We start from the raw sequence: 25,105 nt of genomic DNA on the forward strand, positions 1-25,105 counted from the left end.
TGACATCTTTCAAGATGTTTCATTAATTCATCTGTCAGGACTTTCCCCAGATGTTAGGTTCACTGGATTGCCAAACACTACATTCATGAACCAGTTTAAACTCAGTTTTTTTTTGGGGAGGGAAGAATGATGATGCAGGCTTACCTGCTTCAAAGTCGCAATGTAACGTGTTATGTACTCGACGGTCACCGGATCTTCCACAGTAAGTTTATGACTCTGACATTCCACTCGTGCTCTATTGATCACAATTCTAGCATCAGCCGTTAGACCTGAAGTTAAAAAGTAGAATTAATCACATTTCCCAGCTGTGGTGAGATCTTAATTGTTCCTTGACAGCTCATACACAGAGGCTTCAGGAGCAAGAAAGGTTCCATGTATCAAAGTAAAGTGAAAGCTTATTTATAAGTCACAAGTAAGGCTTACATTAACACTGCAATGACGTTACTGTGAAATTCCCCTAGCTGCCACACTCTGGCACCTGGTCGGTCAATGCACCCTAACCAGCACATCTTTCAAACTGTGGGAGGAAACCGGAGCACCCAGAGGAAACCCGTGCAGACAGGGAGAATGTGCAAACTCTACACAGACAGTGACCCCCCCCCCCCCACCTCCCCCCCCGGCCAATATCCCTTGATCCCTTTAGCCCCAAGAGCTATATCTAATTTCTTCTGGAAATCAGACAACACTTTGGCCTTGACTACATTCTGTGGGAGTGAATTCCATACTTTCACCACCCTCAGGGTGAAGAAATTTCTCCTCACCTCAGTTCTAAAAGGTTTATCCCTTATCCTCAAACTATGACCCCTAGTTCTGGACTCCATCACCATCAGGAACATTCTTTCTGAATCTACCCTAGTAACCCTCTTAGAATTTTATAAGTTTCAATGAGATTCCCTCTCACACTTCTAAACTCCAGGGAATATAATCCCAACTGACTTAGTCTCTCCACATATGACAGACCTGGTATCCCAGGAATCAGCGTGGTAAATCTTCGCTGTACTCCCTCTTTAGCAAGAACATCCTTCCTCACATAAGGACACCAAGACTGCACACAATACTCCAGGTGTGGCCTCATCAATGCCCTGTACGATTGCAGTAAAACATCCCTATCCCTATACTCAAATCCTCACTATGAAAGCCAATGGCCTAGAAGATTGCCTCATGGTATTATTGCGAGACTATTAATCCAGAAATTCAGCCAATGTCCTGGCGACCCAGGTTCGAATCCCACCATGACAGATGGTGGAATTTGAATTCAACAAAAAAAAAAGTAATTTTTAATATGGAATTAAGAATCTGTTGACGACCATGAAACCATTGTCGATTGTCAGAAAAATCCATTTGGTTCGCTAAAGTCCTTAAGGGGAGGAAATCTGCCATCCTTACCCGGTCTGGCCTACATGTGACTCCACACCACACCAATGCGGTTGACTTTCAACTGCCCTCCTAGAGCAACTAGGGAGGGACAATAAACACTGGCCAGCCAGCGACACCCATGCCTCACGAATGATTAAAAAGAAAATACCATTTTGCCTTGTTTACTGCCTGCTGTACCTTGTTTGTGATAATTTTTTAACATATGCATTTTGGATAATATACAAAAGATAGTCTGCATATATTAACCTATAACAATGCAACAATACTATCAATTATACATGAAATTAACTGTTATCCATCTGCACTAGTAACACCATTGTAAATACAGACAAGCTGGAAGGGACTGCAGAAAAAAAGCTATTACATTCAAGGAAGTTTTTTTGGATTGCAACAGGATCTTGATTAATGGGCCAGTGAGCTGACGAATGGCAGGTGCACTTTAATTTAGATAAATGCAAGGTGATGCATTTTGGAAGATCGGACCAGGGCAGGACTTACTCAGTTAATGGTAAGACACTGGGGAGATTTATAGAACGAAGAGACCTAGTGGTGCAGGTGCATAACTCCTTGAAAGTGGAGTCAGGAGTGGACAGAATGGTGAAGGCGGCATTCGGCATGCTTGGTTTCATTGGTCAGAATATTGAATATAGGAGTTGGGACGTCTTGTTGAAGTTGTACAAGACATTGGTAAGGCCACACTTGGAATACTGTGTATAGTTCTGGTCACCCTTTTATAGAAAGGATATTATTAAATTAGAAAGAGTGCAGAAAAGAATTACACTGATGCTACAGGGACTTGATGGAATGAGTTATAAGAAGAGGCCGGATAGATTGGGACTTTTTCCTCTGGAGCCTATCAGGCTTAGGGATGATCTTATTGAGGTCTATAAAATAATGAGGGGCATGAATCAGCGAGATATTCAATACCTTCTCCCAAAGATTGGGGAGTCTAAAACTAGAGGGCATAGGTTTAAGGTGAGAGGGAAGAGATACAAAAGGGTCCAGAGGGGCAACTTTTTCACACAGAGGGTGGTGAGTGTCTGGGACAAGCTATCAGAGGTAGTAGTAGAGGCAGGTAAAATTGTCTTTTAAAAAGCATTTACACAGTTATATGAGTAAGGTGGATATAGAGGGATATAGGCAAAATGCAGGCAATTGGGACTAGCTTAAGGGTTTAAGAAAAAGAGGCGGCATGGGCAAGTTGGGCCAAAGAGCGTGTTCCCTTGCTGGAAATCTGTGACTCTATGGCTCATAATGAAAAACTTTTCTTTTGAAAAAGTACCCTGAAGAGACTGAGCACTCGCATGAGATTGAAAGCTGACTGGTCCGTAATTATCACTTTAATTCAGTACTTCCTTTCATTACTTCCGCTGAGCAACAATGGCACAAGAAGAGTTTGATTCAGCCTGACAATGTCCTGAACAGATCACACACTGTTAAATCATATTTATCCTTGTGAAACAAGCTCACACGAATGCTGGGCATTGGCTGACTTGTTTAATCAGCACCTTCTCCCCAGGCACTGTAACTTATCATTCATAACAAGCAATGATTTTTTGGTTTTTTTGGTCCATTTAACAAGGGAGAAATAGTGAGAGAAAGATTAGAATGAAACAAATCAGCTGAATTTGGAAAAAAAAAATCGGCAAAAAGAAAAGTTTAGGATGGTGAACGTAGAGAGAAGGATGTTGATCTTCTAGGACATGTTGTGATAAAAAAGGTGGTATTGGACATTTTGAAAAACATCGATGTGGATACATCCACAGAGACAGATAGGGTGGATCCTAGAATATTGAGAAAGGCAACTGAAGAAATTGCTGATGCCTTGGCCAAAATCTTTGTATCCTCTTTAGCCATGGGCGAGGTACCAGAGGATTGGAGAGCAGCTAACATTGTTCCTCTATTTAAGAGGAGCAGGAGACACAATCTGGGAAATCACAGTTCTGTGAGCCTTACATCAGTGGTGGGGAAATTATTGGAGAAGACTCTTAGGGACAGGATGTACTCACATCTGGAAGAGAAAAGGCTTATTAGTAATAGGCAACATGGTTTTGTAAAGGGGAGGTCATGTCTCACAAACTTGATCGAGTATTTTGAGGAAGTGTTAAGAAAAATTGACCAGGGCAGGGCAGTGGATGTTGTAAATATGGATTTTAGTAAAGCTTTTGATAAGGATCCTCACGTAGCCTGATACAGAAGGTGAAGTCATATGGGATCTGATGGATACAAAATTGGCTTGGGCATAGAAAGCAGAGAGGAGCAGTGGAAGAGTACTTTTCTAACTGGAGATCCGTGACAAGCAGTGTTCCACAAATATCAGTGCTATGGCTTCTATTGTTTGGAAAATGTAGGCGGTCTGATTAGTAAGTTTGCAGATGACACAAAAATTGGGGAGTAGCAGATAGTGAGATGGATTGTCAGTGGAAAGAGCAGGGTATAAAATTGGCTGGAGACCTGGGCCGAAAGATGGCAAATGGAATTTAACCCGGACAAATGTGAGATGATGCGATTTGGAAGGTCTACTACAGTAAATGGCACAACCCTTAGAAATATTAGCGTACAACGAGATCTAGGCATGCAGATTCACAGTTCCCTGAAGGTGGCAACTAAGGTTTTGATTTGATTTATTACTGTCACAAGTATTAGTACAGAGTAAAAAGTATTGTTTCTTGCATGCTACGCAAAACATACCATTCAGAGAAGGAAACGAGAGTGCAGAATGTGATAAACTCATAGCTAGGGTGTAGAGAAAGATCAATGCAAAGTAGGTCCATTCAAAAGTCTGATGGCAGCAGGGAAGAAACTGTAAGCCTGCTTGTGACTAACAAATACACTTTAATTGAGTTGGTTGGTACGTGACGTCAGACCTTTGCATCTTTTCCCAACGGAAAAAGGTGGAAGGGAGAACGTCCGGGGCACAAGGGTCCTTAATTATGCTGGCTGCTTTGCCAAGGCAGTGAGAAATGTAGACAGAGTCAACAGATGGGAGGCTGGTTTGCGTGATGGATTGGGCTACATTCACAACCTTTTGTGGTTTCTTGCAGTCTTGACAGAGCAGGAGCCCATACCAAGCTGTGATACAACCAGAAAGAATGCTTTCTATGATGTATTTGTAAAAGTTGGAGAGTGTTGTAGCTGACATGTCAAATTTCCTTAGTCTTCTGAGTAAGTAGAGAGATTGGTGGACTTTCTTAACTGTAGTGTCGGCATGGAGGGAGCCAGGATACGTTGTTGGTGATCTGGATACCTTAAAAACTTGAAGCTTTTGATCATTTCTACTTCATCCTCATTGATGTTAACAGGCGCATATTCTCCACTACGCTTCCTGAAGTTGTCAACTTCAGTAGACAATGTCATCAAGATGATGTATGGCATACTGGCCTTCATTGGTAGAGTCGCTGAGTATAGGAATTGGAAAATCACATTGCTGCTGTATAAGACTTTGGTGAGGCTGCATTTGGAGTATTGTGTACATTTCTGGTCACCGCACTACTGGAAGGATGTTGATGCTTTGGAAAGGGTGAAGAGATTTAGCAGGGTGTTGCCTAGTTTGGAGAATATGGACTGTGAAGGAAGGTTGAACAAACTTGGATTGTTTTCATTACAGCGTCAGAGAATGAGGGAGGACCTGATAGAGGTTCACAAGATTATGTCAGACTTGGATAGAGTAGATAGTCAGAGTATTTTTTCCAGGATTGAAGAATCAATTACTTTGGGGCAGAGATTGAAAGTGAGCGAGGGAAAGTTTAAGAGAGACGTGAGGGGCATGTTTTTAAACACAGAGTGGTGAATGCCTGTCAAAGGAGATGGTGGAAACAGACTCTATAACAATATTCAACAATGTATCTGAATCGATACACAAATAGGCAGGGAATAGAGGGATATGGACCGTGTAGAGGCAAGGAAATATTAGATTAGGGAGGCATCTGTATCACAACAGACTTGGTGGGCCAAAGGGCCTGTTTCTGTGCTTTGCTGTTTGTTGTTGTTCCCAAACTGATGGAGCTTTCTGACCTTTGTGTTACTAATCAAACAGCAACTTCCGTTTACAAGCTGCGTAGAGTGGGGTGGAGTGCACATTAGTCCTGACCACGTGGGATGGTGGAGCAGGCTTCAGGGACTTTGTTTTTCTCCTATTTCTCATGTTGTTTCCTCAGTCACTTATCAGTTGAAAGGATCACAGGGTAGGAAGCTGAACTCTCATCTTTAAACAGGAAGAATGCACTTGGAGCAGAATCTACCCATTTGTACTCATCAAGCCTCCTTTGACAGCACTTTCCAAACCAACAAGCTCTACCACAGTGAAGGACAAGAGCAGCAGATGCACCACCTGTAGGTTCCCCTCCAAACCATTCACCATCCTGAGTTGGAAATATATCAGCTGTTCCTTCATGGGCAGCATGCTGGCACAGTGGTTAGCACTGCTGCCTCACAGCGCCGGAGACCTGGGTTCAATTCTCTGCTCAGGTCACTGTCTGTGTGGAGTTTGCATGTTCTCCCCACGTCTGAGTGGGTTTCCTCTGGGAGCTCTGGCTTCCTCTCTCAGTCTGAAAGACCTGCTGGTTAGGTGCATTGACCCGAGCAGGCACCAGAGTGTGGCGACTAGGGGAATTTCACAGTAACTTCATTACAGTGTTAATGTCTCATTTGTGATCAATAAGCAGCTTTAAACTTTTCACGGTCTCTGGGTTAAAATCCTTCCCTAAGAGCACTGTAGATGCACCTACACCACATGACTGCAGTGGATGAAGGCAGCTCATCACCACCTTCTGCATCACAGGGGCTCTATGATTCTCAAAGGTAACTGGGCATGAACAACAAATGCTGGCCAAGCCAGCGATGCCCATATCGCATGAAGACATTTTTAGATTTGGAAAAACATTGCAACAGGGGTCCTTTAACTTGTGTGGGACAAACCCCAGCTGCCTCCTGCCTGTTTCAAGCAAGCAGGCTCTTCCTTCATCTCCAGGATTGCCTGAAAATTACATGAGGGTGGTTGTGAGTCCCGCCCAGTTTCAACTGCTGTCTGCCTCTTTTCCTCAGGTAATAATGGAGCATTCGACACCTGAAAACTGATCTCCAAACGTACACAGTAAACTTGACTTGAACCGTAGATTTTTCACTGTTGTGAATCTTTGGAATTCTCTTCCTAAGGGAATTGCCAATATTCAGCCAGATGACACTCAGGGCTGAGATAGACATGTCTCTTCTTTCAGGGAATAATGAGATATGGGGAGTGGGGTGGTGAAACAGACTCAAGGGGTTAGGTTTCAGGCTGTCATAACGGTTTTCTTGTTGTATTTAAAACTATCATTCCCCTCAAGCAGTCAGACAAAATCGTAGAGTGCTTTTAAATGATTTATTGACAAACTGCAACTGCTACAGGACTCTAACTAAGTCATTCAGAAATACACAAGCAATTATAGTTTCAAATTCTATTACAAGTAATTAACAGAAACCAATAAAAGTATAGGAGTTATCTCTATCTACTCACAATTATTGATTAAGGTTACATCATGCATACATAAGGATATAATCTCTAATTACAACTTGTACATGCTATATCATTAAGAAATGATAGCTATATCTCTGACCAATAGGATATCAACTTCCCTTTCTATTGTTCCTTGTTCTAATGGACAAACATGACTTGCAGCTGTACACAGTTCAATTAAATAGTCCCTGATTCTTATCTGGGTATACTTTAATCAAGACATTTGTGACATTCAAGACATTTGTGGTAAAAGGCTCTTCGGCTCAACTTGTCCATGCCACCCCTTTTTTGATACCCCTCAGTTTGTCCCAATTATCCGAATTTGGCCCATATCCCTCTAGACTCATCTTAACTGTGCAACTGTCTAAACGCTTTTTAAAAGACAAAATTGCACCTGCCTCTACTACTACTTCTGGCAGCTTGTTCCAGACACTCACCACCCTGTGTGTGAAAAAATTGCCCCTCTGGATACTTTTGTACCTCTCCCCTCTCACCTTAAACTTATGCCCTCTAGTGTCAGACTCCCCTACCTTTGGGAAAAAGTATTGACTATCTAACTGATCAATGCCCCTCATTACTTTATAGACCTCGAAAAGATCACTCCCTAAGCCTCCTATGCTCCAAGGAAGAAGTGCCAACCTATCCAGTCTCTCCTTATAACTCAAATCATCAAGTCCCAGTAGCAACCGAGTAAATCTTTTCTGCACTCTTTCCAGTTTAATAATATCCTTCCTATAATAGAGTATACTGAATACACAGTATTCCAAGTGTGGACATACCAATGTCTCATACAGCTTCAACAAGACATGCCAACTCCTGTATTCAATGTTCTGACCAATGAAACCAAGCACACCAAATGCCTTCTTCACCACTCTATCCACCTCTGACTCCACTTTCAAGAAGTTATGCACCTGCACCAATAGATCTCTTTGTTTTATAATTCCCCCCAATGCCCTACCATTACCTAAGTTCTGCCCTGATTCAATCTACCAAAATGCATCATCTCACATTTATCTGCCATTCGTCAACCCACTGGCCCAATGGATCAAGCTCTCATTGCAATCTTAGATAACCTTCTTCATTGTCCACTATGCTACCAATTTTGGTGTCATCTGCAAACTTACTAACCATGCCTCCTATATTATCATCCAGATCACTAAATTAAAGGTTCATCTTGCAGTTTATGTCATTTTAAACTTGTGTGATTATTAACTCTTTCAGGTTACCTGGTTTACCCCACCTCCTATTGCTTATGTAGGACCCAAGGCTCTTGTGATCTAACAAATTTTACAACGATGGCGATTTTTGATCTTGAATACCAAAGCAATGTTCACTGAAAGCAGGAACAGAAACAGCAGCAGGAGTGGGTTACACAGTCCAGCTTATCCTTTCTCAAAGACAAAGGGTTGACTAGGGCACCACTGCAGCAATTCCTCATGAGTGTGTCTTTGGCCTAATTATCTTCCATTTGCTCTGTCAATGGACCTCCCCACCATCAAAAGGTCAGAATTGAGGATGTCCACAGATAACTGCAGAGTGTATTGCAGCTGCATTTACAAATTACGCAATAGTGAAGCAGCTAGCTGGTACAACAGTAAATTAAGGCTGCTATATAAATGCAAGTTGCTGGACTGGTAACCCAGAAAGCCGGACTAATCACTCAGAGAGCCCAATTTCAGATTGCACTTTGAGAATTTGATTTCGGTGTTAAGAAGAATCTGGAAACCAAGAACTGCCACCAGTAAAAAGGAGCCTGAAGCTGTCAGATTGGCATTAATATCCAACTGATTGACAGAATTCCTTTAGGGAAGGAAGCCTGCACAACTTACCCAAATTGATTTATATGCGATTCCAGTCTCACACTGTGGTCATTACTGTCCTCTGTTGTGGCCCAGCGAGCCACTCGGTTGTAATAAACTGCCACAAAGAACAAGAACGCAGTTCATGAAGGAGGCCCACTAAAACCATCTCGGGAAAACTACAGAAGGGAATAAAGCACAGCACCAGCAACGTTTAGGCCTACAGATTTGTTGCCAGCTCAATGTACGGACTTAAATTATTATAGTCTTAAGGAAGAAGGTCCAGTCATCTCAGCTTCATCGATCTCCCCACAAAAAGACCTTCAGGGTTACTACTGACCAAAAGCCTAACCAGTCCAGCCATATCGATACCATAACTACAAGCATGATGGTGATAAAACAGAATAAAATAGAAGTTGGGTACAAAAACAGAAAATGCTGAAAAATCTTAGCAGGTCTGACAGCATCTGTGGAGAGAGAATAGAGCCAATATTTTGCGTCTGGATGATCCTTTGTTAGAGGTGACAGCAAAGTAAACCTGCAGAGATTTACCCTATGGGAGTGGAGTGGAGTCAGGGGAGGGGTGGTGGTGGGGGGATGGTACATGGAATGGGACAAAGGGAATGTAAATGAGGATACAGAACACTGAGAAAGGTGTTAATTGTCCATAAAGTGATCAGAATGTATGAATGGCAGAATAGAGGTACAGATGGTTAAGGTACTGGGGGGAGGTGGGGGACAAAAAGGAGGGCTGGAATGGAGAAGTGGGAACTGGAAGTGAGAAGGAAGGTGATGAGACAAAATTAAATTTAAAAAAATGGAAATGGGGTGAAGGTGGAGGGGAGAGTTCATCCTCTGGAGTTGTGGAACTCAATGTTCAGTCCAGAAGGCTATAAAGTGCCCAATCTGATGAGGTGCTGTTCCTCCAGTTTGGGTTAGGGTTAGGGTTCACTAGAACATTGCAAAAGGCCAAGGACAGACATGTGGACAGGACAGCAGGGTGGTGTGATGAAGTAACAAGCACTAGGAAGATCTGGATCCTGCTTGCGGACAGACCGAAGGTGTTGAGCAAACCTGTCTGCGTTTGGTCTCTCCGACATAGACCAGACCACATTAGGTGCAGCGAATGCAACAGACCAGACTGAAGGAGGTGCACGGGAAGGGCTGCTTCATCTGAAAGGGGTGTTTCGGACCTGGGATGGTGAGCAGGGACGAGGTAAACGGGTGGGCGTTGCACCTTCTATGATCGCATGGGAAGATGCCAGGGACAGGGGGAAGGTGTCGGGTGTATGGAGGAGTGGTCCAGGGTGTCCCAGAGAGAGCGGTTCCTGCGGAAGGCTAACAGGGGAGGTAGGGGAAGATGTGTTGAGTGGTGGCATCATGCTGGAGTTGTGAAATGGCGGAGGATGATCCTATGAATGCGGAGACTGGTGGGGTGAAAAGTGAGGACAAGGGGAATCCTTTCTTGGTTCTGGGAGGGAGAAGGGGTGAGTGCAATGGCCCAGGGAATGGGTTGGATGCAGTTGACAGCCCTGTCAACAACAGTGGATGGAAAATCATGATTGAGGATGAAGGAAGACACATCGGACAGCGCTAATTTGGAAAGTAGCATCACAATAGCAGAGGCAAAGGAACTGAGAGAATGGGATGGAGTCTTTACAGGACGTGGGGTATGAAGAGAGTCAGTCGGCTTGTAATGGATTTGAGTGGACAGAGGACGCATGTTTGGAGACAAATGGTTCACTTCTCAACAGCTTAAAGCACCCCCACCATCTATAAGGTTCAACCTATGGAGCACTCATGTGACATCAGTGTACCTTTATGAAAGTTTTTTTTAATACCGTGATCTCCGCAGCTCTGAGCTTCGGTGTTTCTCAGCTCAGATACTCAGCTTGTTTTTTTCGTTGTTGCCAGGCTGTCTACGAGTCTTTTTATTGCTGCTTAAACAGGATTTTGTTTACTTTTTACTGCATTTTTAGGGGGAAGAAAACTGGTTGGCAGGTCAGGTGATGTTTTTTTTCCTTTTCAGTTGGGAGCCGCAGTTTGAGTTTTAGAAAGGCCATCAAGCTGAAAGGGAGTCTCTCTCGCCCTGGTTTTAGAAATTCTGCTGGTCATCTGAAAGCAAGGTCTTGCCTTTCTGAAGCAATGAGGGGGTGGGGGTGGTAGGGGCCTGCCTAGAGTCTTGGGAAGCTTTTCTGACTTCAAACTGTTCTGAGTTTATCCAGATTACTTGGTTTGTCTGGAAAATACCCTGAGTCTATCCAGAGAACTGCAGACTCCATCCAAAGATCTCAAGTCCAGTATCACATGAGCATTAGTCTTTGCTGCGATAAACCTGTGAAAAGTGTCTTTTGTTTACAAGATTGAGTTGATTGTGAACACATTAGATATATTTGTTAAGGGTTATACAGTATAGTGGTTGTTCTGATTGTTGTTTGCAATTGATAAAAGTGCTTGCTAATTTTCTTTAATGCCTACTATCTACATTCTTAAATAAACTTTGTTTGATAAAAGCTCCCTAGTGAATTATACCTGAAGTGAAACATTTCACGCTTATCCTAGCCAAATTCAAGATGCAAAACTTATGATCCTGGTGGGCTCCATAAAACACTTGAGTTTCTGACCTGAACCATAACACTCAGCACTCACCTGGAAGGGTGCAGCTGCAACAATACTCATGAGGTTCTATGCCTCCAGGTCAGAGTAGCTCACTTCGTTAGTGTTCCTGCACTGAACTCAATATTCACTCCCTACGTCTCCAAGTCAAAGCAGTTACAAGTAGGCACGAGTCACTGTAACTGATTAAGCTTACTTCGACAAACCTCTCTCCCGTAATCTCTGCCACGAGGGTGAAAGCAGAAGTGTTGTGGAAGCATGTCATTCTGCCACAGACATTTACCTTCGAAGTTATTGCTGATGCTGATTCCATTATTTTACATGGAATTAAAATTATACTAATAGGTCAACAATTATCAATGAAACAAAAACAAAAATGCTGGAAAACCTCAGCAGACTTGACAGCATTTGAGGAGAGAGAATAGAGCCAATACTGAGAGTCTATCTGGACTCAAAACATCACCTCTATTCTCTCTCCACAGATGCTGTCAGACTTGCTGAGATTTTCCAACATTTTCAGTTTTTGTTTCAGATTCCAGCATCCGCAGTCATCATATTGCTTGACAGAGCAGACGCAGCACGGATTTGTTAAGGGGAAGTCGCGTCTGATGAATTTATTGGAATTCTATGAGGATGTGTCCAGTGTGGTGGATAGAGGAGAGCCAGTGGATGTGGTGTTTCTCGATTTTCAGAAGGCGTTTGATAAGGTGCCGCACAAAAGGTTGTTACAGGAGGTTAGGGGGCATGGAGTTGGGGGTAAGGTGTTAGCGTGGATAGGGGATTGGCTATCAAATAGGAGGCAGAGAGTGGGTGTCAATGGGTGCTATTCGGATTGGCGGTTGGTGACTAGTGGAGTGCCCCAGGGATCGGTGCTGGGGCCTCAGCTACTTACCATTTATATAGATGATCTGGAGGAGGGAGCCGAGTGTAAGGTGTCAAAATTTGCCGATGACACAAAGATAAGTGGAACAGCAAATTGTGCTGAGGGTGTAGAAAGTCTGCAGAGGGATCTAGATAGGCTGAGAGAGTGGGCGAGGACCTGGCAGATGGAATACAATGTTGGCAAGTGTGAGGTTATCCACTTTGGTAGGAATAATGGTAGGAATAATAGTAGGAAGGACTACTACTTACAGGGCAAAAAGCTGTAGCATGCTACAGTGCAGAAGGACCTGGGGGTCCTTGTGCATGAGTCGCAAAAACCCAGCCTACAGGTGCAGCAGGTGGTCAGGAAGGCAAATGGGATGCCGGCCTTCATAACAAGGGGGATTGAATATAAAAGTAGGGAGGTCTTGCTGCAACTGTACAGGGCACTGGTGAGGCCGCAGCTGGAGTACTGTGTGCAGTTTTGGTCGCCGCACTTGCGCAAGGATATTTTGGCCTTGGAGGGAGTGCAGAGGAGGTTTACTAGGCTGATACCGGAGTTGAGGGGGTTGAGCTTTGAAGAGAGGCTGAATAGACTGGGCTTGTACTCGTTAAGAGTTTAGAAGGATGAGGGGGGATCTTATTGAGACGTATAAGATGATGAAAGGGATGGATAGGGTAGGGGTGGAGAGGTTCTTCCCGCTCAAAAAGGACAGCAGGACTAGAGGGCACAGCCTCAAGATAAGGCGGCGGCGGGGGGGGGCAGTTTAGAACAGAGTTGAGGAAGAACTTCTTCACTCAAAGGGTGGTGAATCTCTGGAATTCTCTGCCCGTTGAAGTGGTGGAGGCTACCTCGCTAAATACTTTTAAGACGTGGGTTGATGGGTTTTTGATAAGAGAGGGGATTAAGGGTTATGGGGAGAAAGCGGGAAAGTGGAACTGAGCCACTTCAGATCAGCCATGATCTTACTGAATGGCAGGGCAGGCTCGAAGGGCTAGATGGCCTACTCCTGCTCCTATTTCTTATGTTCTTATAGAGGTTTGCATCATGGAAACAGGTCCTTCGGCCCAACTTGTCCATGCTGCCTTTTTTTAAAACCCCTTAGCTAAATCCAATTGCCTTTATTTGGCCCATATCCTCTATACCTATCTTACCCATGTAACTGTCTAAATGTTTTTTAAAAGACAAACTTGTATCGCCTCCACTACTGCCTCTGGCAGCTTGTCCCAGACACTCACCACCCTCTGTGTGAAAAAATTGCCCCTCTGGACACTTTTGTATCTCTCCCCTTTTACCTTAAACCTATGCCACCTAGTTTTGGACTCCCCTATCTTTGGGAAAAAATGTTGACTTTCTAGCTGATTTGTGCCCCCCATTACTTTAGAGACCTTGAAAAGATGACCCCTCAGCCTTCCATGCTCCAGGGAAAAAAAGTCCCAGTCTATCAAGGCGCTCCTTATTACTCAAACCATCAAGTCCCAGCAGCATCCTAGTAAATCTGTTGTGCACTCTTTCTAGTTTAGTAATATCCTTTCTATAATAGATAACCAGAACTGCATATAGTATTCCAAGTGTGGACTTACCAATGTCTTGTACAACTTTAACAAGATGTCCCAACTCCTGTATTCAATGTTCTGACTGATGATTTGCCAGTAATTTGCTTTTATTGTACAGTTGCCAGTGTCCGTTTTTGTCACTGTTCACAAAGGTAACACATTGGTTTGTTTTCATTCTACTAGGCACCTCCTCCGAACGATCATCAATAGGCTAGGATTTCAACTTGCCATCCATTATGGATGCAACTCCCACCTCTTCCTCTCAAAACAGTAGATGAACAACCTGCTCTGAAGAACCTGCACAGGGCCTCTGAGTGAGAGCTGAGGTTTTTGGCTATGTCTGTCTTCAGGACACCTCTGGAACACGGTTGACTTGTAATCTGTACTGCTGAAACTTCCCACAGCTTACAATGCCCTGAGCAGGGATTCAGCTGCAAGTTATTTTGCCGGTGGACAGAAGGTATGAAACATCTGGCAACAACAAGTCTAGCTGAAGGCTTTTACAAAATCACATCCAAAAATAGCTAAACTGTATTTATTAGCAGTTTTTAATTTTTAGCCAGATATGCAAATAATGGGAAGTAATCACAGGCGGTTAATTTAGACTGAAAAACAGTAGAATGAAATCTCCTTCCATACCTGCAAATGCCATGCAGACATGGTCATCAAGTGCACAGATTTTTCTCACTGTTCTTTCTTCCTGAAGTTTTGCAACAGACTTTTTCTCCACACCGAGAACAACTATGTCTTTACCTCGAATCCCAACCTTCAAAAAAATCATTTATAACATGAAATACAAGCAAATAAGTAAACACAGTGATGCGCAAATTTGTGAAGCGTTTTTTTGTTCCAGAAGGCACACTGGTTACACCACAGCCTCACAGCGCCAGGGACCCGGGTTTGATTCCCGGCTTGGGTCATTGTCTGTGTGGAGTTCTCCCCGTGTCTGCGTGGGTTTCCTCCCACAGTCTGAAAGACGTGCTGGTTAGGGTGCATTGACCCAAAGAGGTGCCAGTGTGTGGCGACTAGGGGAATTTCACAGTAACTTCATTGCAGTGTTAACATAAGCCTTACTTGTGATTAATAAATACACTTAAAAGTCAGTAACTAAAGAGAAAATATTTACAAGGCTATTAGGGAGAAGAAGGGAAAGTGGGATTAATTACAGGGCTATAGAAAAAGTGGGGAAGGGATGGAGAACGGGAGTTTGATTGTTTCACCAAGAGCCAGTATAGGCTCCTCCTGTGGTAGAATTAACCAAAGTCGTGGGTCAACTTTATTTACTCATTCTCATTTGCCTTTGACATATAACTGAGTTGCTTCCTAGGCCATTTCAGAGGGCAATTGCTGAGAGTCAGGAGTCACATGTAGGCCAGGTCAGGAAGGTATGGCAGATTTCCACCCCTAAAGAACCTAGATGGGGTTTTTCGAACAATCTGGTAGCTTCACAGTTACTGACGTCAGCTTTATAATTCAAGATTTTTAAAAATAATTGAACCCAAAACAGTGAGGTTATGTTACAGCTGTATAAGGCGCTGGTGAGGCCACACCTGGAGTACTGTGTACAGTTTTGGTCTCCTTACTTGAGAAAAGATATACTGGCGCTGGAGTGGGTGCGGAGGAGATTCACTAGATTGATTCTGGATTTGAGAGGGTTGGCTTATGAGGAGAGACTGAGAAGAATGAGGGGGATCTTACAGAAACATATATATTCCCTTCATAATCTTATAAGATAGAAGGAGGAAGGTTGTTTCCATTGGCAGGTGAAACTAGAACTAGAGGGCATGGCCTCAAAATAAGGGACGGCAGATTTAGAACTGAGTTGAGAAGGCACTTCTTCACACAAAGGGGTGAATCAGTGGAATTCCCTGTCCAGTGAAGCAGTTGAGGCTACCTCATTGAATGTTTTTAAGGTAAAGATAGATGTAATTTTTGAACAGTAAAGGAATTAAGGGTTATGGTGAGCAGGTGGAGCTGAGTCCACAAAAAGATCAGCCATGATCTCATTGAATAGTGGAACAGGCTCGCGGGGCCAGATGGCCGACTCCTGCTCATAGTTCAAATGTTCTTGAAACCACACAATGCTTTGGCCTCAACTACTTTCTGTGGTGATGAATTCCACACATTCACCACCCTCTGGATGAAGAAATTTTTCCTCATCTCTGTCCGCAAAGGTTCTCCCTTATCCTTAAGCTATGACCTCTAGTTTGGTGTCCCCCACTATCAGGGACATTCTTTCTAATTTATCCTGTCTAATCCTGTTAGAATTTTATGTTTCTATGAGAAACCCTGTCACTCTTCTAAACTCTAATGAATACAATCCTAATCAACTTAGTCACTCCTCATATGACAGACCTGCCATTCCAGGAATCAGTCTGGTAAACCTTCGCTGGACTCCCTCCATGGCAAGGACATCCTTCCTCAGATGAAGACAACAAAACTGCACACAATACTCTAGTTGTGGTCTCACCAACAGCCTATATAATTGCAGCAAACCATTCCTATTCCTATACTCAAATCCTCTCACTATGAAGGCCAACATACCATTTTGCCTTCTTTACAGCCTGCTGTACCTGCACTCTTACATTCAGTGACTGATGCACAAGAACACCAAGGTCTCGCTGAGTACCCACCTCTTTCAATTTACACCCATTCAAATAATAACCTGTCTTCCTATTATTGCCATCAAAATGGATAACCTCACATTTATCCACATTATACTGCATCTGCTATGCATATGCCCACACACTCAGACTGCCCACATCACGCTGAAGCATCTCTGCATCCTCCTCACAGCTCACAACACCTTCGTAGTGGGACACATCTCAAACAATGATGAGACAGAGTACAGGAACGAGATAGAGAATCCAGTGAACTGGTGCGACGACGATAATCTCTCCCTCAGTATCAACAAACAAAAAGGAAATTGTCATTGACTTCAGGAAGCATAGAGAACATGCCCTTGTCTACCTCAATGAAGGATGAAGTAGAAAGGGTAGAGAGCTTCTAATTTTTATTTGAATCATTGATTGTTATAGGTGCGGTGCTTGAAGATTGGAGGGTGGCAAATGTTGTGCCTTTGTTTAAAAAGGGCTGCAGGGAAAAGCCGGTGAGCCTCACATCTGTAAAAACATCTGATGGGTAAACTGTTGGAAAGTATTTTGAGCGACAGGATCTACAGGCATTTAGAGATGCAATGAATAATGAGGGACAGTCAGCATGGCTTTGAGTGGAAAATCATGTCTCTTAAATTTGACTGAGTTTTTTGGAGGAGTAACCAAGAAGGTAGATGAGGGCAGCACAGTTGATGTTGTTTACATGGACTTTAGCAAGGCCTTTGACAAGGTACTACATGGTAGGTTGTTGCATAAGGTTAAATCTCATGGGATCCAGGGTGAGGTAGCCAAATGGATACAAAATTGGTTCTAGAGGGTGGTTGTAGAGGGCTGTTTTTCAAACTGGAGGCCTGAGACCAGCAGTGTGCCTCAGGGATCAGTGCTGGGCCACTGTGATTTGTCATTTATATTAATAATTTGGATGAGAATATAGGGGACATGGTTAGTGAGTTTGCAGATGACACCAAGATTGGTGGCATAGTGGACAGTGAAGAAAGTTATCTCCAACTGCAATGGGATCTTGATCACTTGAGCCAGTGGGCTGACGAATGGCAGATGGAGTTTAGTTTAGACAAATACGAGACGGTGCATTTTGGTAAACTGAACCAGGGCAGGACTTACCCAGTTAATGGCCCGAAGTTCCCAGGCTTTTCCCGGCAGCTGTTTTTTAAACAAAGCTACAACATTAGCCACTCTCCAATCTTCAGGCACCTCACCCGTGACTAGAAGTCATAGAAAGAAATCATAGAAACCTACAGTGCAGAAAAAGGCCATTCGGCCCATCGAGTCTGCACCAATCACAATCCCACCCCAATATTCCTACATACTATACCCACTAATCCCTCTAACCTACACATGTCCAGACTCTAAGGGCAATTTTTAACATGGCCAATCAAACTAACCCGCACATCTTTGGACTGTGGGAGGAAACCGGAGCACCCAGAGGAAATCCACGCAGATACGAGGAGAATGTGCAAACTCCACACAGATGGTGACCCAAGCCAGGAATCGAACCCAGGCCCCTGGAGATGTGAAGCAGCAGTGCTAACCACTGTGCTACCATACAGTGATCAATGATTGAAATAAAAATTTGAAACTCTCGACCTCTTCCGCTTCATCCTCATTGAGGTGGGCCTGGGGAACCAGGACAGGTTGGTGATCTGGATATACAGTCACAGAGATTTATAGCATGGAAACAGGCCCTTTGCCTCAACTTGTCCATGCTGCCCTTTTTTTTAAAAATCTAAACTAATCCCAATTGCTTACATTTGGCCCATATCCCGCTATACCCATTGTACCCATGTAACTGTCTAAATGTATTTTATAAAAATAAAATTGTATCCGCCTCTACTGCTGCATCTGGCAGCTTGTTCCAGACACTCACCATCCTCTGTGAAAAAAATTGCCCCTCTGGACACTTTTGTATCTTTCCCCTCTCACCTTAAACCTATGCCCTCTAGTTTTACACCCTCCACCTTTGGGAAAAGATATGACTATCTACCTTCTCTATGCCCCTCATTATTTTATAGACCTCTATAATGTCACCCCTCAGCCTCTTATGTCCAGAGGAAAAAGTCCTAGTCTATTCAGCCTACCCTTATAACTCAATCCATCAAGTCCCGGTAGCATCCTAATAAATCTTTTCTGCACTCTTTCTCGTTTAATAATATCCTTTCTATAATAGGGTGACCAGAATTGCACACAGTATTCCAAGTGTGGCGTTACCAATGTCTTGTGCAACTTCAACAAGATGTCCCAGCTCATGTATTCAATGTTCTGACCAATGAAACAAAGCATGCCAAATCTTTTCTTCACCATTCTGTCTACCTCTAACTGCACTTTGAAGGAGCTATGAACATGTATCCCTAGATCTCTTTGTCCTGTAACTCTCCCCAGTGCCCTCCATTACCAATAGTTAAGAAAACCCAACAACGCATCTACTTTCTCAAAAGACTAAGAAATTTGGCATGCCAGATACAACTTACACCAACTTTTACTAATGCTCTATAAAAAACATTCTTTCTGGTTGTATCACAGCTTGGTATGGCTCCTGCTCTGCTCAAGGCCGCAAGAAACTACAAAAGGTTGAGAATGTAGCCCAATCCATCACACAAACCAGCCTCCCATCCACTGACTTTGTCTACACTTCCCGCTGCCTCGGGGAAAAGCAGCTGGCATAATTAAGGACCCCACGCACCCTGGACATTCTCTCTTCCACCTTCTTCAGTTGGGACAAGATACAAAAGTCTGAGGTCACGTGCCAACTGACTCAAGAACAGCTCCTTCCCTGCTGCCATGAGGCTTTTGAATGGACCTACCCCACATTAAGTTGATAAGAACATAAGCAGGAGTAGGCCATCTAGCCCTTCGAGCCTGCCCCGTCATTCAATAAGATCATGGCTGATCTGAAGTGGATCAGTTCCACTTTCCCGCTTTCTCCCCATAACCCTTAATTCCCTTGTCTGTCAAAAACCTATCTACCCGCGTCTTAAATATATTTAGCGAGGTAGCCTCCACCACTTCAATCTTTCTCTACACCCTAGCTATGACTGTAACAGTACATTCTGCACCCTCTCGTTTTCTTCTCTATGAACAGTATGTTTTGTCTGTATAACACACAAGAAACAATACTTTTCACTGCATCCCCCACTACATGTGACAATAATAAATTGGTTCACTTTGTATCAGCTGTAAATTTGGAGATAATACATTCAGTTCCCTCTCCTAAAGTATTTGTATACAATATGAACAGTTGGGCTCCTCGCACAGAGCCCTACGGCAGTGTCTATGTTTAAGGCTGGGACAGTCCAGTCTCTGGGGGTTGAGGGGCCGCCGGGATTATCCTGTCTGCTGGAAGAGGCTCCACGGGGGCCTGAGGCCTGCTCCTGACCCGCTCCGCCGCTACTCACCGCCGTAGAGCCTTTCTTCACCGCCTCCTGCGCGTACTCCACTTGGAACAGGTGTCCATCTGGTGAAAACACAGTGATGGCTCGGTCATACCTGGCCGCCATGGTTCAGGCCCAGAACCACCGCCACCAACACTGACCGAGCACCAGCCCCACTGCGCACGCGCCAAACCGGCCACTCCCCCACTGCGCACGCGCCAAACCGGCCACTCCCCCACTGCGCACGCGCCAAACCGGCCACTCCCCCACTGCGCACGCGCCAAACCGGGCACTCCCCCACTGCGCACGCGCCAAACCGGCCACCCCCTACTGCGCACGCGCCAAACCGGCCACTCCCCACTGCGCACGCGCCAATCCAGCCACTTCCCCCACTGCGCACGCGCCAAACCGGCCACTTCCGCCACTGCTCACGCGCTAATCCGCCACTTCCTCCACTGCGCACGCGCTAATCCGCCACTTCCTCCACTACGCATGCGTCATCCGGCCACTTTTTTCCCCCACTGCGCTTGCGACAATACGACCACTTCCCCCCCACTGCGCATGCCTCAATCCCGCTAGTGCGCATGCGCCAAGCTGTCACTTGCTCTCACTTGCGCACGCGCTAATCTGGCCACTCGCCTACTCAAACCGCACCTCCACTGCGCACCCGTCAATCGCAACACGTTTCCCCCCCCCCCCACCTGCGCATGCACACCCCAGGGTGGCCGCTGCTGCGCATGTGCAGTAACTCAGACACCGAGTCACTGCGCATGCGCAAGTTCGGCGCCGGCACAAGCACACTGCGCATGCGCCAACGCTCTAGCTTGCTTTTCCCTTTTGCAGCCAGTGGCTTCCACCACAGGGAGGGAGGATCCAGTGTTACTGCTTAATACCAGCGAGGAACAACAATATGTAGACTACTTTTAAATAGATTTATTGATGATACATGTTTATATTTCAGATTTCCCCTTACTGATATTTAAAATCCTGCACACGTGTGTGTTTTTTTAATCCAGTCCTGTTTGCAATCTACCCATAATATTGGTTTGCTCTCGCTTCGGGGAGGGGGGGAAGGCCCCCGGCTGGAAGGAGCAATAACCCAGAGAGAGGGGGGGGGAAATCTCTAAACACTTTGTTCACAAACACAGAGTAACCTGACACATTCCACCGCCACTCATCGTACACCTGCATCAATGATGTATCATGTATCAATTTCCCGTTCCACCATCACAAACATTGCTTAGTTCATTGCATTATGGAGTCTTTCTGCAGACCTCCTCCCCCTGCTGCCTCGCAGTGAGCTGGTCCAAATTCTGTTGGGAGAGAGGGAATGAGCCATTGTGTGGCTGCCCCGGGGGGAGCTGAGTGAGAGAGTGGCTCTGGAATGCTCTAATTCATTGATTAATAAAACAAACAGCAATACATCCATCGTGCATAGTCATACTGTACCCCGGCCTGGCCTGGCCTGACTCTTCCTTGCTGCTGGACATTGTGCAGGAACTGTTTGTAGTTGCATCAGCTCAGCCCAGCTCTGGGTGAAGTGGCTTTAAGAGTTGGAAGAGGAACTCTTCATTCATTGATGGGGAGATTCTCAGCCCAGTGATTAACTAGAAATTGCAGCCCCATCCAGCACTGTCCTTTAGTCAGTGAGGATGCAGTGAATCACATCAATGCGTTTACTCCAACCCTTTGTATTTTAATAAGGCTGCTGACAACTCTTTGCTGCAGCTTTCTTTTACAATTGTCCAACCTCCCCTTTCTGTTTGATTTTGGGTTGTTGGCAACCGTGCTATTTCCCTCCCTCCCTACAGTCGCTCCTGCAGAGTTTGGCAGGAAATCCAGTTTCTTTCAATTCCCCTTCCACCATCTCTTTTATACAAAAAAAAAGAATCATTGCCTTGTGTCCAAAAGGAGGAGGAGTTGACAACAGTATCTGCTGCTACATTTTCTGTGTGTGTGTAGAGGAAGAGGGGAGGGGGATCAATAAAAAGAGGGGGAAATAGCCTCCCCCTACCCACGACCACCACCACCACCACCATTTCTTTTTTTTCCTCCTTTTTTTAAAAAGAAAGCGTTGCCTTGTGTCCAAAAGGAGGAGGAGTTGAGACAGTATCTGCTGCTACATTTTCTGTGTGTGTGTGTGTGTGTGGAGGAGGAAGAAGAGGGGAGGGGGATAAATAAGAGGGGGGGGGGGAGACATACTCCCCCCACATACACAGAGAAAGAGAGCACCATGTCGGTTGCATTTGCTACACCCCGGCAGCGCGGGAAAGGTGAAATTACACCTGCCGCCATTCAGAAGGTAATGTAGCGAGTTTTGGAACGTTGCGACAGTGTATCCGCTCAGATTGTTACATTGTAGCGGGAACTCCACACTGCTCCCTTCACTCTCACACAGAGAGCGAGAGCATTGAGTCTTTTGTGTGTGCCTCCACACTGGCTTTCCTAGCTTACTATCTAGCTTTAGCACAAATCACCTTTTCTATACCCGAGTGTGTACATATATTTTAATCTAAGAAGCCTCCGGTTCCTTTACACTCAAACCATTTGCAAATATTTGAAAAAAAAGAGGGGAGAGAGGGACATTCTCTTTTTTTTTCTGCTACAGCGGCCATGATGAAGATCTTTGAGCTGTATGGAGAACATTTTTTTCTCTCTCTCTCGCTCCCTCTCAATGCTTCTAGCTTTTACAGCCTCTTTCAAACTCCAATCTCTTCCCCCCCACCCCCACGCAACGGGTAATTCCCTCTGAACTTTTAAATGAATCCCCTAGTTTTAGTTTTTCCATTGCCTTGGGTTGACTTGAAATGTTTTTTCGCCCCCCCCCCCCAGAAGAAATACACTTTTTTAATATGTGGATTTTTTAAAAATATGTCGAGATGATGTTTATATCTTAATTCAATATCTTGGATGAATTAACGAGCTTTGTGGGTTTTTTTATTGCAAGATTTTTTCGTCACCTTTTTTTTTGAATTTATGAAATCCTGAGATGAGATGTACCATGTTTCCGCCTCTTGTGTTTTGTTTTTAGTGCTACTTAGCGTGTAGGGAAATTCCCAAGTGATATCTAGCAACGGAATCTGCCATTGGGTTTCACCTTATTTAATCAGCTTTTCGACACATGATTTAAGCCCGAAACGGAATCGCTGCTGGTAACTTGTGCTGACTTTAGTTTCCAAAGCGTTAACTTGCCTCAACTCAGTTCCCCCCTCAAGGTATTTTGAAAGTCACGGGTTACGAAGTTCTGTTAACTGGAGAATTAAACAAGAGGCCTGACTCTGGAGGACACACATCCCATAGCACAGGCAAACTGAGGGACACTAAATTCATTAAATCATTCTGTAAGCCTGACTTAGACTTGGGTACGTGGTGCACAATTTAAAAAAAGTGAATTCATACAAAAGTTGGAAGTATTTTGTCAAAAGGATAGTGATAGACTTTAAAGTTTTTGAAAAAAAAACAATCTTCAGTGTCACGAATAGGCTTATGTTAACACTGCAATGAAGTTACTGTGAGAATCCCAGTTACTGTGGGTGGGATTGTGGTGGGTGCAGACTCGATGGGCCGAAGGGCCTCTTTCTACACTGTAGGGTTCTATGATTCTAATCCTCTAGTCACACTCCGGCGCCTGTTCGGGTACACTGAGGGAGAATTTAGCACGGCCAATACACCCTAACCAGCACGTCTCTTGGACTGTGGGAGGAAACCCAGGCAGACACGAGGAGAATGTGCAAACTCCATACAGACAGTGACCCAAGCCGGGAATCGAACCCAGGTCCCAGCGCTGTGAGGTAACAGTGCTAACCACTGTGCTGCCTTCAAGAGGATATGGATATTGGTTGGTGTAACAGGGGCGTAGGAGGCAGATAATCCAACTTCAGCTTCTATAAAGATTAATGCAGAAAAATGTTAAATGATCCATGCTGGTAGGAAGACCATGGAGAGATAATGTAAAATGAGGGGTACAATTCTAACAGAGGGACCTGGGTGTATGTGTGCATGGACCATTGATTGTGGCCAGATAGGTTGCAAGACGGTTATAAAAGCATACAGTATCTTAGGCTTTATTAATAAGGACACAGAGTACTACCAGTAGTTAAAATGAACCTTTACAAAACCCCTTGGTTTGGCCCCAGCTGGAGCATCGTGCCCAGTTCTGGATGTCACACTTTAGGGAGGATGTGAAGGCATTAGCGAGGATGTGGAAAGGATTCATGAGAATGGTTCCAGAGATTAACAATTTTAGATAGATTGGAGAAGTTGGGACCATTTTCCCTGGAGAAGGGAAGATTTGATACAGATGTTTAAAATTCCAAGGGGCCTAGGCAAAGTAGATAGGGAGGCACTGTTCCCATTGGTTGAAGAATTGAGTATCCGAGGGTACCGATTTAAAGTATCTGACAAAAAAAAGCAATGGCAGCATGAGGCAAACCGTTTTTCTCCCAAAGCGAGTCGCTAGGATCGGGACCTCACTGTCTGAGGGTGTGGTGGAGACGTTCTCTCAGCCGATGATTAAGATCAGGAATGTTGTGTCTGAGGGTGTGGTGGAGACAGATTCACACAGCGAGTGGTTAGGATCTGGAATGTACTGTCTGAGAGTATGGTAAAGATGGGTTCACGTCGTGTACAGTTAGCATCTGGAATGCGCTGTCTGAGTGGCGACAGAGTTAATTGAGGTTTTCAAAAGAGAATTGGAAAAGATTCTGTAAAGTTACAGCAAAAGGACTAGAATTGGCCTGATGGGCCAAATGGCCTTCTCCTGAATGTATTTGTTGTTCTCAGTAATGGTGACTGGATTGTTATATTTTTAAAAATAATTTTAACATCCTCGGGAATGAAATCTGCTGTCGACCTATCAGGTCTGACCTTTATGTAACTTCCGATTCTCAGCAGTGTGATTAGCTCTTCAGTGCCCTCTGGAACAGCCAAACAAGTCACTTATTTGTGTCAAAAATGTTTACAAGGGCAATTGGGGATGGGCAATAAATGCTGGCCTGGCCAGTGACACCAACATCCTGTGAATAAAAGCTAAGCTATGTTCTGATTGACAAGGGGATCAAAGTTTGAAGTTTAATTATTGGTGTCACAAGTAGGCTTACATTGACACTAATGAAGTTACTGTGACTGTCCCCTAGTCGCCATACTCCAGTGCCTGCTCAGGTACACCGAGGGAAAATTTAGCACGGCCGATTCATCTAACCAGCATGTTATGGGGGGGGCAGACAGGAAAGTGGATCATCACCAGATCAGGCTTGATCTTAATGTAGAGCAGGCTTGAAGAGTCTACTTCTGCTCCAAAGTCCTACCTGAAGGAAATTACACGTAGACTTGCAATCATCTAATGGCCAGTGCAGTGGCACAGTGGTTAGCACTGCTGCCTCAGTGCCAGGGACCCAGGTT

At 44.5% G+C, this 25,105-nt stretch overlaps 2 protein-coding genes across 5 annotated transcripts in view; one reads left to right on the forward strand and one right to left on the reverse strand.

The window, feature by feature from the left end:
• The window catches only part of psma8 (proteasome 20S subunit alpha 8), a 31,028-nt gene extending 11,142 nt beyond the window's left edge, over positions 1–19,886 (reverse strand). The window contains exons 1-3 of the mRNA XM_080194745.1: positions 19,730–19,886; positions 14,344–14,470; positions 145–269 (exon numbers count right to left, since the gene is read on the reverse strand). Of these exons, the coding sequence (XP_080050871.1) occupies positions 145–269; positions 14,344–14,470; positions 19,730–19,831 (354 nt within the window). The 5' untranslated portion in view covers positions 19,832–19,886. The remainder of the gene's footprint in view (positions 1–144; positions 270–14,343; positions 14,471–19,729) is intronic.
• Positions 19,887–21,782: 1,896 nt separating this feature from the next.
• ss18 (SS18 subunit of BAF chromatin remodeling complex) overlaps positions 21,783–25,105 on the forward strand; it is a 92,536-nt gene continuing 89,213 nt past the window's right edge. For 2 of the 4 annotated variants that reach the window (XM_080194746.1, XM_080194747.1), the window contains exon 1: positions 21,790–22,007. In XM_080194746.1, the coding sequence (XP_080050872.1) occupies positions 21,939–22,007 (69 nt within the window). In that variant the 5' untranslated portion in view covers positions 21,790–21,938. Of the gene's footprint in view, positions 22,008–25,105 lie in introns of all 4 variants that reach the window. The other 2 variants (XM_080194749.1, XM_080194748.1) reach the window with 2 other exon arrangements.

The sequence above is a fragment of the Carcharhinus amblyrhynchos genome, chromosome 8 (assembly GCF_965287045.1).
Source record: "Carcharhinus amblyrhynchos chromosome 8, sCarAmb.v2.hapA, whole genome shotgun sequence".
NCBI classification, from domain to species: Eukaryota; Metazoa; Chordata; class Chondrichthyes; order Carcharhiniformes; family Carcharhinidae; genus Carcharhinus; species Carcharhinus amblyrhynchos.